Below are 14,593 nucleotides of genomic sequence, written 5' to 3'. Positions count from 1 at the left end.
AGAGGGAGGGGGGGTATGCAGCGATGCCAGATTATCGTATTCACCACATCGTTTTTATTACTTTTAAACCTCAAACTCTCGTACCTACACAAATAACGATGGAAAATTGAAGTTAGCGCTAAAACTCCTATTTATTGATGTTTGTTTGTTTGTTTTTGCTGTAGTTATTGGTCAGAATCTACGAAAATGCAATGCGATGTGTACGATAGTTTGGCAACGCTGGGGATGTGGGCGGCCTCCTTCTCCACCTTCAGCCGTACACAGTGATGCCATTTTAGCGGATTTTACGCTAGATCTGGCGGAATTGCACGTTATCTAGCGGAAAAAATCTTAAAATTGACAAGAGTAACTGGCGGATTTTGAAGTCCAATCTAGCGGCAAAATTTCTATAGCTTCACCTATCATCTGGCGGATTTTTTAGGCCATCCTAGCAGATTTATAAATTTTGAGTTGGCAACACTGGCCGTACACACTCGTCACGGCCCAGAGCCTTCTCACACCTCATTCGGATTGGAGGCACTCTGTCAGACCAAACTCTTCCCGCCGGGCAGTTGCGATGTATCCAAGCTCTCCTCAGGCCCGCTAGCTTACGACGTGGAGGCTATATATAGATGACCATTCTCAACTTGTTTATATAAGAAAAGATTCGTATAGCGAGACTGAAGGCGTGATGCGGGCTGTTGATCTCTGGGATGATGTCGCCGCGGGATTTTGCTGTTCTCTCGTTATAACATTGTTTTAACCATTTATATTTCCTAATTATAATACATCTTTCTTCCTTTCATTCCAGGTAAGCTTCGAGTGAGCACCTGCGTAGTTTGGCCCTCATCGTGAGTACACCTGCACGACTCACCTGTACACTAGGACACTCATTAACTGATTTTTGTCAACAATCTTTCATATTCAGTTCCGCCTAAACCAATTATCACCTGCCCTTTAGAGCTGATCTTTTTTTCTGTCTTTCCCTGGCATTGTCAACTTACCTGGATGAAAAGGTGAATGAATTAATCAGCTGCATTATCTGGCATTTACGTGGGCGTGTTTTTGTACTTATTGTTTTCTAACGCTTATTCTTATTCTTATTCCTGTTCTTGTTATTACCTGTCTCAACAATACTTATTTTTCCTGGCTTTACCTTTGAATGTTTTATAATTTTATCGAATATGTAGGGGAATTCATCATTATATCCACAACAACAACAACAACAACAACAACAACAACAACAACAACAACAACAACAACAACAACTTGTGCGTGAGGGTATCAGGACACCTCTCCTTCCGAAATTGACCTCTCTTTTTAGACACTCCTTTGACCTCTATTCTGGAGCAGTAAGTAGCGGGCTTTTTTTTTAATATTTTTCTTTACACCCTTGAACTGTCTCCTTTGCTGTAAACAACAACAACAACAACAACAACAATGATGATGATGATAATAATAATAATAATAATAATAATAATAACATGATAATAACATAAAGAACAAAAACACCATTTTCCAACTCGAGTGGCCGTCACGTCTCCTCTCCTCTCTTCCTCCCCTCCAGACTTATTGTTTCAGATGGGCGGCGTCAGGGAAGTTGCGAGACTTTTTATACTTTGTTACTTTTCGTGTTTGACTCAAGAACGGCGACGACGGCTTTGTTTTTTTGTGCGTTCCTTTGCCCTTGCGACTGACTGCTCTTATGACCACCCTTCCGACTGCCCTTCCGACTCTCCTTTGGCTACCTTTACGACTTCCCTTACTACTTTCTCTCCGACTGCCCTTGTGACTACCCTGCGACTGCTGTAGTGACTGTTCCTGCGGTTACTTTTGAGGCTGTTCCTGCGACTCCCTTGCGACTGTTATTGCGACTCTTTTGCCTTTGTGCCTTCCTTCCTTCCTTTGCCCCCTGTCGAGTCTCACATGTTGGGTACATCGCCTGCCAAGACACTCAGCTACGGCCACAGCAGCGGGAAGACTATGGTGGCAGTAGCATTGATAAATCTTATAAATGAAAAGATGCATCACCCTAATTACCGCGTCGAGTTACCGTGCACCGATAACTCCAACCTTCTCCAGGAGGTTGGAGTTGGGGGAAAGTCTTCCACACAGCCGTTTGGGGGCGCCACCGTCGACCGATAACGTTTTCCACATAGTGGCTACCGCGAGTGGTGCATCTTACCATTAATAAGATCTATGGCAGCATGGAGATTGTCACAAAACGAATACAGTAACAACAGCGAAAACAACAACTCGAAGAATAACCTTTAGAAACACGAACAAGAGACTAAAAGAAAGACGTGAAGAACAAAAGCTAAAAAAAGGAAGAAGGAGGAGGAGGAGGAGGAGGAGGAGGAAGGGAGAGGGACAAAGACAAACAGACGGACATAAACAAAGAAAGATTACCCAAGACCCGGAATCCGCGTTGATGTATGTGCTCACTCAAGGGTTAAGATTCGCTGCTGTGTTGGCTACATTGATTTATCGAGAACCGGACGCCTCAAAGGGGAGACACAGAGGACGAGACGCGTAATGAGACTAAGGGGATCTGCTGAGCAACAAGAGGCGATGAGAAGCAGAGAACCCGAACTCGAGGACCCGCGAAGGTACAAGAACCAGATAACAACAGCCATAGGACGAAAATAGCCTATGATTTATTGAAGAACGGACAGCTCAAAAGGGGAACACAGAGGACGAGACGCGTAATGAGACTAAGGGGATCAGCTGAGCAACAAGAGGGGATGCGAGCCCAAGAACCCGAACTCGAGGACCCGCGAAGGTACAAGAACCAGATAACAACAGCCATAGGACGAAAATAGCCTATGATTTATTGAAGAACGGACAGCTCAAGAGGGGAACAGAGAGAGAGCGAGACGCATCATAACAAAAAAAAAAAAAAAAACTATAAATGAAAATAATAACTTAAGGAGTAAAAGAATGAAGGTGGTAGTGGGTGTTGAGCTGGGAGAGATCCTGTGAGAGAGATTGCCGTGAGATAGTAAGGGTGAGAGAGGGGTGAATTGGGTACAGGGATGATGGGATGTAAGGGGAAAAGAGGAGTCGGTGGTTGGATTCTGGATGTTAAATTTTCAAGGGGAAAGGACATATGGGGATGTTTTACGCTAGTGCAGAAAGGTAGTAGAAAAAAAAATATCAGCTTCTTAGTTCACTACCGGCGATTTCTTTCCTTTTATCCTTCTTCCCTTCTTTTGTCCTTTCTCTTTCCGTACTTTGTTCCTTCCACTGTTCCTCATTCGCTTCCTCTTTTCTTTCCATCCTTCTTTCCATGAATCCTCCTATCCTTCCTCTCTTTACCTCTCGTTGTTGTTGTTGTTGTTGTTGTTGTTGTTGTTGTTGTTGTTGTTGTTGTTGTTGTTGTTGTTGTTGTTGTTGTTGTTGTTGTTGTTGTTGTTGTTGTTGTTGTTCCTCACTACTTTCTATTTTCCTTCGTTTCCTTCTTCCTTTCTTTCTTCCTTCCATTCTTTCATTTTTCGTCTTTTCTTCTTCCTTCCCTTCCTTCCTTCCGTCCTTCCTTCTTTCCTTCCTTCCTTCCTTTCATTTTTCCTTCCTTCCTTCCTTCCTTTCTTTCTTTTTTCCTTTTTTCTTTCTTTCTTTCTTTCTTTTTTTCTTCCTTCCTTCTGTCCGTCCCTCCTTCCTCTTTCCATCTTCTTTCTCACCCTCTTCCTTTCTTTCTTCCTTTCTCTCTTCGTTCCTCCATCCTCATCCCTTTCTTTCCTTTCTCTCCTTTCTTCGGCTGCTTATCTGAAACGCTTCTTTATCTCAAACGTGCTTTTTTCTCCTCTCCTCCTCTATTCCTATTCAAGGGAAGGCAATTCTATATCGACAGAAATAAAAAGCCTTAACAGAAAAAAAGACGTTCTTGGAAATATAGGAAAGAAAAAGTATGATGTATTTTTTTACTTAAAGATTAATACCAAAAGGAAGAAAGAAGATAAGGGTTTGGAAAAAGAGAGAAAGGGAATTGTGCTCTTTTATAAAAACTCTAAATTAGTACTCCTAGAATCTGCTTAAAAGGATCTAATTAAATGCCGGTGAACTGGAACCTACTGGAAGCTCCTGAGATGGCACCTTGGAAGAGGAGGAAGAGGAGGCGGAGGAAAAAGGAGACGAAGAAGAGAAGAAGAAAAAAAAGGAGCAGGTCACGAGGAGAAGGAGAAAGAGAAGGAAAAGAAGGAGGAGAAGGAATGGAGACAAAGAAAAAATGAAAAAGAGGAAATATACACGAAAAAGAAGGTAGAAGAGGAGGAGGAGGAAACATGGACTAGCAGGCAGCAGAAAGCCTGTTGGCTCATTACTAGGCTGCCTGCGTTCAGTGATTTAATCAGTCCGTTTGCCATAGGAGTGGCTTGCAGGGAAGGATTAAAGCACTTGTGTACCTACTCTTGGGAATGTTCAGTTCACACCCGTTGCAGCAAAGTGGCGATCAATGCGTTTCTTGAAGGAGTTGATGGTCTCTGCGCTAACCACTTCTGCAGGAAGGCTGTTCCAGTGGCGAACAACTCTATTTGAGAAATAACTCCTGCCGATGTCGGTATTGCATCGCTTTGCTTGAATTGTTTTTCCGTTGTTTCTTGTTCTCAGGTTAGTTTGTAGCGTGAAGAGTTTGGAGTGATCAACGTTGCTGAGCTTGTTCAGGTACTTAAAGACTTGCATCATGTCTCCCCGCAGTCGTCTCTTTTCCAACGTGAAGAGGTTGAGTCGCTCGAGTCGTTCTTCATAGGGTTTCGTCCTCAGTGATGGTATCATCTTCGTGGCGCGGCGCTGTACTCTCTCAAGTAATTCAATGTCTTTCCTGTAATTATGAGACCAGAATTGCACGGCGTATTCAAGGTGGGGCCTTACCAGTGAATTATACAATGATAACATAGCTTCCGGCGTCTTGTATTCGAAGTTCCTCGATATGAACCCAAGCATTGTATTGGCTTTCTTACAGGCGGACTTGCAGTGTTTTGTTTGTTTCAAGTCACTGCTGATGGTGACCCCGAGGTCTCTTTCCTCTTGCACAACATGTAGTGGTTCGCCACCCATGTGGTATGTGTGGTTGCTGTTTCTGGATCCGATATGCATTACTTTACATTTGGCAGTGTTGAAGGACATCTGCCATTTTTCTGACCACCGAGTGATCTGGTCCAGGTCTCTCTGGATAATTTCGCAGTCTGTCGTCGTGAGGGCCTTCCCACCCACCTTTGTGTCGTCGGCAAATTTTGAAAGATTGGATTTCAATCCTAGTTCTAGGTCGTTGATATATATGATGAAAAGTATGGGTCCCAGCACTGACACCTGTGGCACTCCACTTGTGACCGGGAGCCACACGGAGGCCTGTCCGTTGAGTACAACTCGTTGTTTTCTTTCAGTGAGCCAGTCTTTGATCCACGCTGTCAGATCGTCGCCTAATCCGGCCGACTTAAGTTTCTTGAGGAGTCTTTCATGTGGCACTTTGTCAAAGGCTTTCTGAAAGTCTAGATATATAACATCACTGGGGATATGATTATCCCAGTTTTCATAGATACCTTGGAAGAAGTCCAATAAATTGGTTAAGCATGAGCGCTTGTTCCTGAAACCGTGCTGAGCATCGGAAATGATGTTGTTGTCTTCAAGGAACCTAACGAGTTTGTCTCTGATGATCTTCTCGAGGATTTTTCCCGCCACTGAGGTCAAGCTGATTGGTCTGTAGTTTAGGGCCACACTTTTGTCTCCCTTTTTGTAGATCGGTGGAAAAAAGAAGAGCATTTTATCATTAACCAGGTACAGAATCTTTCCACCTGAGGATCGCTTTCACCACAGGCCATTGAGTATGTATGCCCAGACGTCGCATATATCAAGCAAGGTGAGAAATTAACAGGTATATGAAGTGTTGAGAGTCACCTCCGCACACCCTCACGTCGGGTTCTCCTCCTCAGACGTGTTTCAAAAAGTTGGTTATGTTAGAAAAATAGTTGGTTGAAATTTAGTAGTCACCCCTTCCAATTCACTCTTCCTTTTTTTTTCTAATTACTCACCTTTTTCGTCTCCCTTCATCAGGATATTGACTTTTTCCTTCTCTCTATTCTAGCAGCGCCCTTTGTTGGTACTACGCGCATGTGTTAGTGAGAGATATATATTACGATGATCAGCTCTTGTGTTCGCTGTTGTTGTTGTTGTTGTTGTTTTTCGTTTATTTGGGTTATCATCTTCATTGTTTTGTTGTTGTTTTCGTTGTTTTTCTTGTTACGGTTCTTGTGTCTGCTGTTTTTTTGTTATTATTGTTCTTTGTCTTTTCTTGTTTTCATTTCTTGTTTTTTTTTTCTTGTTCTTTTTCTTGTAATTTTATATACACTCAAAATTCATCTTAAACATACCCACATCATATACATAACCACACTTTATTTCCCTTAACATACTCTTCTAATAACGCTTCACCATCCACCGAAGTTACTGTTACGACTACGTTATATATACACGTACGATAATAAACAAGAATAACCTAAACGCCACTCCATCGATATCCAAGCTAATCCGCATTATGTATAAGACTCAACGAAGGAGGGAGGGAGGGAGGGAGAGAGGGAGTGGCGGAGAGCACCAGCGATCATATTCTAAAACCTATCGACGGGCAAGCACACACACATTTAACAGGGCTCTCGTAGGAGTTGTGAGGCATTTCCAGGGGTGGTTTTATGGCCCTGGTGCAAAGATGCCAGACTGTCTTACTCAGCCTCTTATATTTACCGACTTCCGACCCAAAAACTGTCTCGTGGACCCCAATAAGGAGAGTCACTTATAATTATCGTTAAAATAGTTAATTCCTTATGTTTCTTGGCAATAGTTAGGCGTCAGAAACCGGTAAATACTATGCTCTGAGTACGACAATCTGACAACGGTGGTAGTTTGACTCATCTTCTGTACCGTGAACCTGAGAAAACACTCATTAGAACCCGATTAATCTCCTCTTCGGGCTTTGGAAATAGTTAATGTGGGAGACAGAGGAAGCGGAGTCTGAGAATTTTAACCCGCCCGCTGCGATTGGCACGGATTTCACCTTCACTGGTAGCCTGGCAACATACACTCCCAGGTCTTTCTCTGCCTCTGTGGTGGATAGTGGATTGTTTCCCATGTGGTATTGGTATGCTGGATATGCAGGATTTTACATTTTTCTTCATTGAACTGTAGCAGCCACTTTTTGTTCCACTCCTGTAGCTTGGTGATGTCTTCTTGTAGGAAATCCGCAAGCAAGGGGTTAATACCGACCCATGGAGGCGCCTCCTTAGTAGAGTTAGTTCCTCCGGCCGCCACCACTCGGGCCGCGGCGCCACCATCGGGGAAATTTCTGGAAAAGTTCGGAAGAGCATTAAAAGAAGGCATATTTCTCTATCTCAAGATATTCCATAAATACAGATGGTCGCCGCGCCTACACGCCATTTTGCTCCTTAACTCCCTGGGCTATAAGGCGGCTTTTACTGGCTCAATTTTCCCCTTCGCCGCCTCCTCTTGCTTCTGCCTCTCCCCTCCCCCCCATCTCTCTCTCTCTCTCTCTCTCTCTCTCATCGTAATCATCAATAAGAGCTTATGTGAGATAGTCAGAAAATTTTGCTCTACAGACGCGAGGTGATAATGGGCTCTCTCTCTCTCTCTCTGTAATTGTCTTGGCGAGGATGAAGGTGATGGTGTTTGTGATGGTGATGATGATAATAATGGTGATGCTGATAGTGATGATAGTGGTGGTGGTAGTGATTGTGGTATTTTTTTTGTGCTGCCTTATGGACGGCCCCAGCTCGTTAGTGGCGCGGGCGAATTTTATTTATAGTGGCCGTCTTGAAATATGACTCTTGCTTGGCCCATGCTGCTCCCCGGTGCTCCTCTTGAACGATGTCACTGAAGTTAAGGTTGATGTAAGATCCGGACAGCATGTGGGTAATCTTCCGCCACTCGGGGATGTCTTGAAAAATCAGTGTGTTTCGGTGGGGACTCGAACCTAGTCCACGCTGGGTCCTTGGGTTCACCACACCCCCACGCTGACCACTCGGCCACCGCCTCCCTTATGATGGTTATGGTGGTGGTGATGGTGATGATGATGGTAATGGTGATGGTGAAGGGGTTTATCACCATCATCATACTATTTATTATTCGAAGAGGAAAGTAAAATCTAACGCAAGGTATCTTTTTTAATCTTCTACATTGACCCTAAATGAGAAAGACAAAAAGCTAAATACCATCACCACCAACAGCAACAACAACAACAGCAGCAACAACAACAACAACAACAACAACAACAACAACAACAACAACAACAACAACAACAGCAACAAAAAGGACTGCAAAGATAAAAAAAAATATAATGCAGCCGGCCTCTTACTGTCACCTTCCCCTTCCTTTCCCCTAAAAAAGCATCAAGAGGTATAAAAAAGTCAAGGAAAAGGTTAACTAATTGCCCGAACTGTCGCGATACTTCCGCGTTGAGGGAGTTTTGGCTGTGGAGAGGAAGGAAGGAAGGAGGGAAGGAAGGAAGGAACCCACTGCCAAAGCTGAAAATAGGGAGAGTTTGGCTATGTATTCCTACCCTGTGCTTCTGCCTAACACAAGTTGAGAGAAGATGGCGCCACTATAAACACTTGCCTGCGCCATGACGGGCTGGGAACGACTACCATCCAGGCCCCTCAAGCAAGCCTACCAGCGCAATAGGCGTAGACGTAAAAAAAAAAGAAAAAAAGTTCAGAACCAAAAGATAAAAATGGTGGTATATAAAATTTTAACAGCTTGGGTTGAGGCAGGAACATGAGCGGTATAGATGCAAGATGGCGAATGGCCTAAGTGAAAAGGAACGGATAAGGAATGCCAATGGTTTTACGTCTACCTGTGAAGTGAGCGAGCGACGCCTCCGTGGAACAGTGGTTAGCGTGCCTAACTACGAGTTGGCGTGCAGCTCACCCATATGTTCATCCTCCCCTCTCAGGCTGGTCGATAAATGTGTGCCTTGGGAAACCTGGGGAAGGTAAACTGTGGCAATTCCAGACTTCACACTGACGAATGCCCCGGGGTAATGTGTTCTACCCACCACAGGGTCAAAGGGTCAGTGTGACGCAGATGAGCACCGCAGCCACGCGCATTTTTTATTTTTTTTTCAAGGGCGTGAAAAAAAAGAAAACAATAATGAAAAAAAAGCCCGCTACTTACTGCTCCCAAATTCATCTTACCTTACCTTACCTTTATAAAGTGAGTAGGTAAGGAAAGTGAAAATGAAGGTGAATAGAAGATGATGTCAATGGTAGCTAAAGAATAAGAGAGTATCAAGACACCTCTGTACCGAAATTTTTGACCGTCTCTTTTGACCACTCGAACTGTCGTCTTCTTTTTTTTTTTCGGGGGGGGGGCAGGAACAATGCTTGACGGGCTGTTATGTTTCCTTTTTTTTCCCCATCAGCTGCTTCCGTTGCTATGAAAAGAAATGAAGGACCTAATGAACTAACTTTTACATAAGAGATTTTAATAGAACAGAACAGAGGTAAACAAACAACACACACACACACACACACACACACACACACACACACACACACACACACACACACACACACACACACACACACACACACACACACACACACACACACACACACACACACACACACACACACACACACACACACACACACAAATAAAAACAATGAGGCAACGCTGACTGATCCAACGCTCGCCAGTAGAAAGACGAGACTTGTGAAATGAACAGGTTAACTTTTGCAATACTCACGTGAACGGGATTGGAGGGAAGAAAGAAACAAAAAAATAGACACATACTGAAAATATATGTATACGAGTTCAATACATGAGTGGAAAGAGGACAGTGTGTGTGTGTGTGTGTGTGTGTGTGTGTGTGTGTGTGTGTGTGTGTGTGTGTGTGTGTGTGTGTGTGTGTGTGTGAGTGTGAAGCGACTGACTTTGCTTTCATGTACGTAAGTCCATCCGTGTGTGTCTGTGTACATGTGTGTATGTGCGTGTAAGTGTGTGCGTTGCATATATCTTCCGCGGAGATGTTTGGAAACTAATTCAATTAAAAGTAGAGAGCGAGAGGCGAGACCAACGTTTGTTTCCTGGGAGCAACGTTTGTTTCCTGGGAGCAACGTTTGTTTCCTGGGAGCAACTCTTGTTTCCTGGGAGCAACGTTTGTTTCCTGGGAGCAACGTTTGTTTCCTGGGAGCAACTCTTGTTTCCTGGGAGCAACGTTTGTTTCCTGGGAGCAACGTTTGTTTCCTGGACGCTGGCCGGCGGAGGGTGGCGGGGGGCAGTGAGGCGGCGCGCGGCCAGACTCACTCACAGACGAAGCTGATTTTTTTTTCCACATTTGATATAACCCGCAATAAAAAATTAACAAACCGTGAAGTGACTATACAAATATATTAATTTTGCAATGCCGTTTACTTCCTCTTTTTTCTTGGTATTTATGTTTGTTTTTCTGGTATTTGTTTATTTGTTTGTTTATCTCCTCTCCTTCCTTCCTCCCTTCCTTCCTTCCTTTTAGATAATCTGCAATAGAGGTAAAAAATATATTCACTTTGTTATGGTGCAGAGTTTCCATATCTTTATTTCTTGCTCTTTATCTTGCTTTATCTTTCTTTATTGTTTGTTTATTTATGTGTTATTTTATGTCCCGGCCTCCTTCCTTCCCTTCTCTCCTTTATTCCTTTTTTGCTTTATTCCTTATTTCCTTCATTCCTCCCTTCTTTCACTCATTCATTCATTCATTCTCTATCATTTTTCATTCTTCGTCCATGTGTCTATAATATTTACCTCCTTTATCTCTTCTTTATCTTCCTCCCTTTCTTCTTTCCTTCATTCACTCATTCTTTCTTTTTCTCTCTTTATTTTTCTTTTTTGCTCGCTGGTTTGCTTGTTTGTTTCTTTCTCTCCGCTCATCTGTAAATCTTTTTCTATTTATTATATTTACCTTTAAAAAAAAAACACGACAAACATACCAGGTTCACAGTACTACGAATTGTAACATGCTTCATAACGCTAATATCATGACTCCAGCATTTTTTCAGTATAAACTTTGAATACTTTATGAGCGTATCGAATTCACCTGATATGCTCTGCACTCCAAACATCTATAATTTACCGAAGACAAGAAGTAGTTGACGTGATCGGAGGGCGACGAACTCCCTCTGAAACACTAGAAATCACTGCTATAAACCAATTAAATTTCTATCCATTTCCGAAGTCACATGCAAGGGTAAAGTTTGGGGCATATGCTATAACTACGCGTGGCCTCAGTGCTCGTCTCCGCTTCATTGACCCTTGAGCTTATCGTGAATGAGAACTTTTTTTTTTTACGTCTACGCCTATTGCGCCGGTAGGCTTGCTTGAGGGGCCTGGATGGTAATCGTCCCAAGCCCGTCATGGCGCAGGCAAGTGTTTATAGTGGCGCCATCTTCTCTTGGCTCATGCTGCCCCCCGGAACTCGTTGATGGGTGGTCTTCAGGACAGCATGTGGGTAGTTTTAAGCCACTCGGCGGTGACTGAAAAATCCGAGGTGGTAGCGTGGGGATTCGAACTCGCGTCGTCCATCACGCGGTGAATGTGGGCCCAGCACGCTACCACTCAGCCACCGCCTACCCTCAGAGCACAGGGCCAGTGTGAAATCCGGGTTACCACAGTTTACCTTTCCCAGGTTGCCCCAGGTACCCACAAACTTAAAGATGTGATGAATAGCTGGATGGCCTTCATGATAACAGTTCCAGGCAATGTCTAGAACTAATTTATAGCTAGACGCACTAACCACTAGACCATGAAGACACTTGGGTTGGTATTATGACACTTTGCCTTCTCACATCAGGTATTTCTAAAGGTCAAAGAGGGGGTCAGTCAGGTTCTAGTGAGTGTTTCTTTAGCTTCACGGTACAGAGGAAGGGTCAGACTACCACCAGGGTGATAAAACTACTCCTGGAAATGCCCATAACTTCTACGAAAGCCTTGTCAAATATGTGTTCTTGGGAGGCGAAATGTCTTATGATACGACCCTTGGACACTTGGGAATGGACTGAGGGAGGGTGTTAACTTAAAGGAATATTTTTCTCTTTATAGATAGCTTTTTATAGTATAGTCTTTTTAGTGAGGTATTTTTCGTTAGATGTTTATAGTATGGTCTCTCAGGGGACGGTAGACGTTAATTTAAGGCCATTTGCTTGTCTTTAAAGATAGCGTTAGGGTAAGTCTCTCTCTCTCTCTCTCTCTCTCGCCCTCTTCTTTCTGACCCCTAATATAAGCCATACATCATTACAATGTCTACTGGAGGCTGGACCTGGCCCCTCCCCCCCCTCCTCCTCCTCCTTCTGCTCCTCCTCTTCCTCCTCCTCCCCTCTCCCCCTTCTCGTGGCCGCGTGAAGAACGTTATTGTGCCTCGCGGGAGTTACGGCGCCGCGCCTCCCGTCCATTCCCGGCGCTAATGTTTGGTGGGGATGGCTCGCGCCCATTATACCTTAGCGTGGCTCCGGTCTGGCTCCTCCTCCTCCGCCTGGGTTCTTCTTTTCCTCCTCCTCCCCCTCCTCCTTCTCCTGGTCCTACATGGGTGCTTCTTCTCCATCGTTGATAGTCCTCCCCCACTCTCCCATTACCTATAATAATACTTCTTTTCAGCCTCTTTCTTTATTAAATATTCTTCATTTTCCTCGTTTCGTCTGTTAACAAGTCCCTCCTTATGCAAAAGTTAACCAGCATCTTCACGCATTCATCCCTATACTGTCCAAACCCATTATGCAAGAGTTATCTCCTTCCTCTCTTTCTCCTTCATGGTCTCCCTCCTTCATGGTTTTCCTCCTGTTCCTCTCTCCTGTCCCTAATACTTCTCTTCTTCATCTTTCTCTCCTCCACCAAGTCCATCTTCTTCTCCTTCATTTCCTCCTCCTCCTCCTCCTCCTACTCCTTATATTGGGTCCTTCTTCTCCATAGTCTTCCTCCTCCCCTTCTTTTCCTCTCTCCTATCACCTACAATAGTATTTCTCTTCTTCCTTTTCTCCTATTAATTCGCCTTTCTTTTTTCTCGCATATTACCAAGTCTTCTTCTTGTTCCTCTTCCTCCTCCTCCTCCCTTTTCCACCTTTTCCATCTCCTCCTCTTCCACTTCCTCATTTTCCTTCTTCTACTGTCCCTCCAGATTCTCCTCCTCCAACCCTACCACCTCCTCCTCCTCCTCCTCCTCCTCCTCCTCCTCCTCCTCCTCCTCCTTCTTCCTTGCATCTGGTTAGGGCGATATTTATACGTTCGTACCTACATTCAAAATATTTATACGCAATGTACGACACGGTGAACGAACGAACGAACGAACGAGGCGAATACACACACCTCATTGGCTCCCAGAATGAAGAGTTACGTGGACACACACACACACACACACACACACACACACACACACACACACACACACACACACACACCTTCAGGGAACGAATTTATATTAATCCATTTTTACTTTCATTTTCATTTTTATTTTATTTATTCTTTTTTTTTCTCAGGTAGACTCTCCCTTCGTCACCTGGCCTCACCTTGATTGACCTTTCTCTGTCTCTCCCCCGCAGGTGAACTTCTCCAGGTGGCGGCGAGAGCGACGCTGCTGGCTGGTGACCGCGGCCTGAGCCACCGCCTGTCGGGGAGCCACTTGACGGAGGAGCCAGGAGACGACAACAGCCGGGACACAGACAGTCTAACACAGCCACATACACGCTACCGGAGCAACAGTGACGGAGAGACTAAAGCGAACACAGACCAAGCTACACTGAAGGAGTCACAGAGGTACAAAGACTGAAGAAACTCACCCAGAGCCACAGACATTGATCAAAAGAGATACATACAAAGACTAACGTAACCACAAACACACTAACATAGCAACAGACACACAGGCTCACAGACGCACAGACAAACACACACACTGACGGATTCACAGAGATACATAGACCTAACCTAAGACAGACTAAAAAAAAAACAGACACACAGAGCCATATACAAAGACTAACATAGCAACAGACCCACAGACACACTAACAGACAGAGCCCCAAGGATACAAAGACACACAAACACTGAGTCACACAGACACAGAAAGAAACAAACACTGACTAAAACAAACATAAAAACATCAACAGAACCCCAAACGCACACCTTCCTGACCTCCCTCCTCTACCATCTCTGTGACCTGACCTGACCCTGACCTCTGACCTGGCATGGAGGGTCGCGGCTCCCCCGTCGGCGTCTCCTACGTCAGGCTGGTCAGCAGGAGTGACCTGGTGTGGGCGGCCCTGGCTCTGGTGCTCTTCACCCCCCTGACCGGTGAGTGTTTGAAGGGGTGGGGTGGGGGAGGGGGGTGGAGGGGGAGGGTAGTCAGTGTGAAGGGGGGGGGGGCAGGGTAGGGGGGGGGTGTTGAGGTTAGTTGGGGGCGGGATGGGGAGGGGGGTTGTGTGGGGTGTTTGGTGTTGGGGATTGGGGGGTGGGGTTGTGTGGGGTTAGTGTGGGGTGTTGGGTATTGGTGATGGGGATTGGGGAGTGTATGGGCGGTTGGGGATTGGGGTTGAATTGGGGGATGAGGTAAGTGTGTGTCTGTCTGAATGTGTGTATGTTAGGGGGTGGGGGT

The 14,593-nt window shown here is 44.8% G+C and overlaps 1 protein-coding gene across 1 annotated transcript in view; it reads left to right on the top strand.

The window, feature by feature from the left end:
- The window catches only part of LOC126987649 (neurotrimin-like), a gene marked incomplete at its 3' end in the record, with an annotated part of 58,588 nt that extends 44,296 nt beyond the window's left edge, over nucleotides 1–14,292 (top strand). The window contains 1 exon segment of the mRNA XM_050844773.1: nucleotides 13,548–14,292. Within this exon segment, the coding sequence (XP_050700730.1) occupies nucleotides 14,187–14,292 (106 nt within the window).
- Nucleotides 14,293–14,593: the final 301 nt, after the last annotated feature.

This window comes from Eriocheir sinensis, chromosome 66 (genome assembly GCF_024679095.1).
Source record: "Eriocheir sinensis breed Jianghai 21 chromosome 66, ASM2467909v1, whole genome shotgun sequence".
Taxonomy (NCBI): Eukaryota; Metazoa; Arthropoda; class Malacostraca; order Decapoda; family Varunidae; genus Eriocheir; species Eriocheir sinensis.
This window is presented reverse-complemented; position numbering and strand designations above follow the sequence as displayed.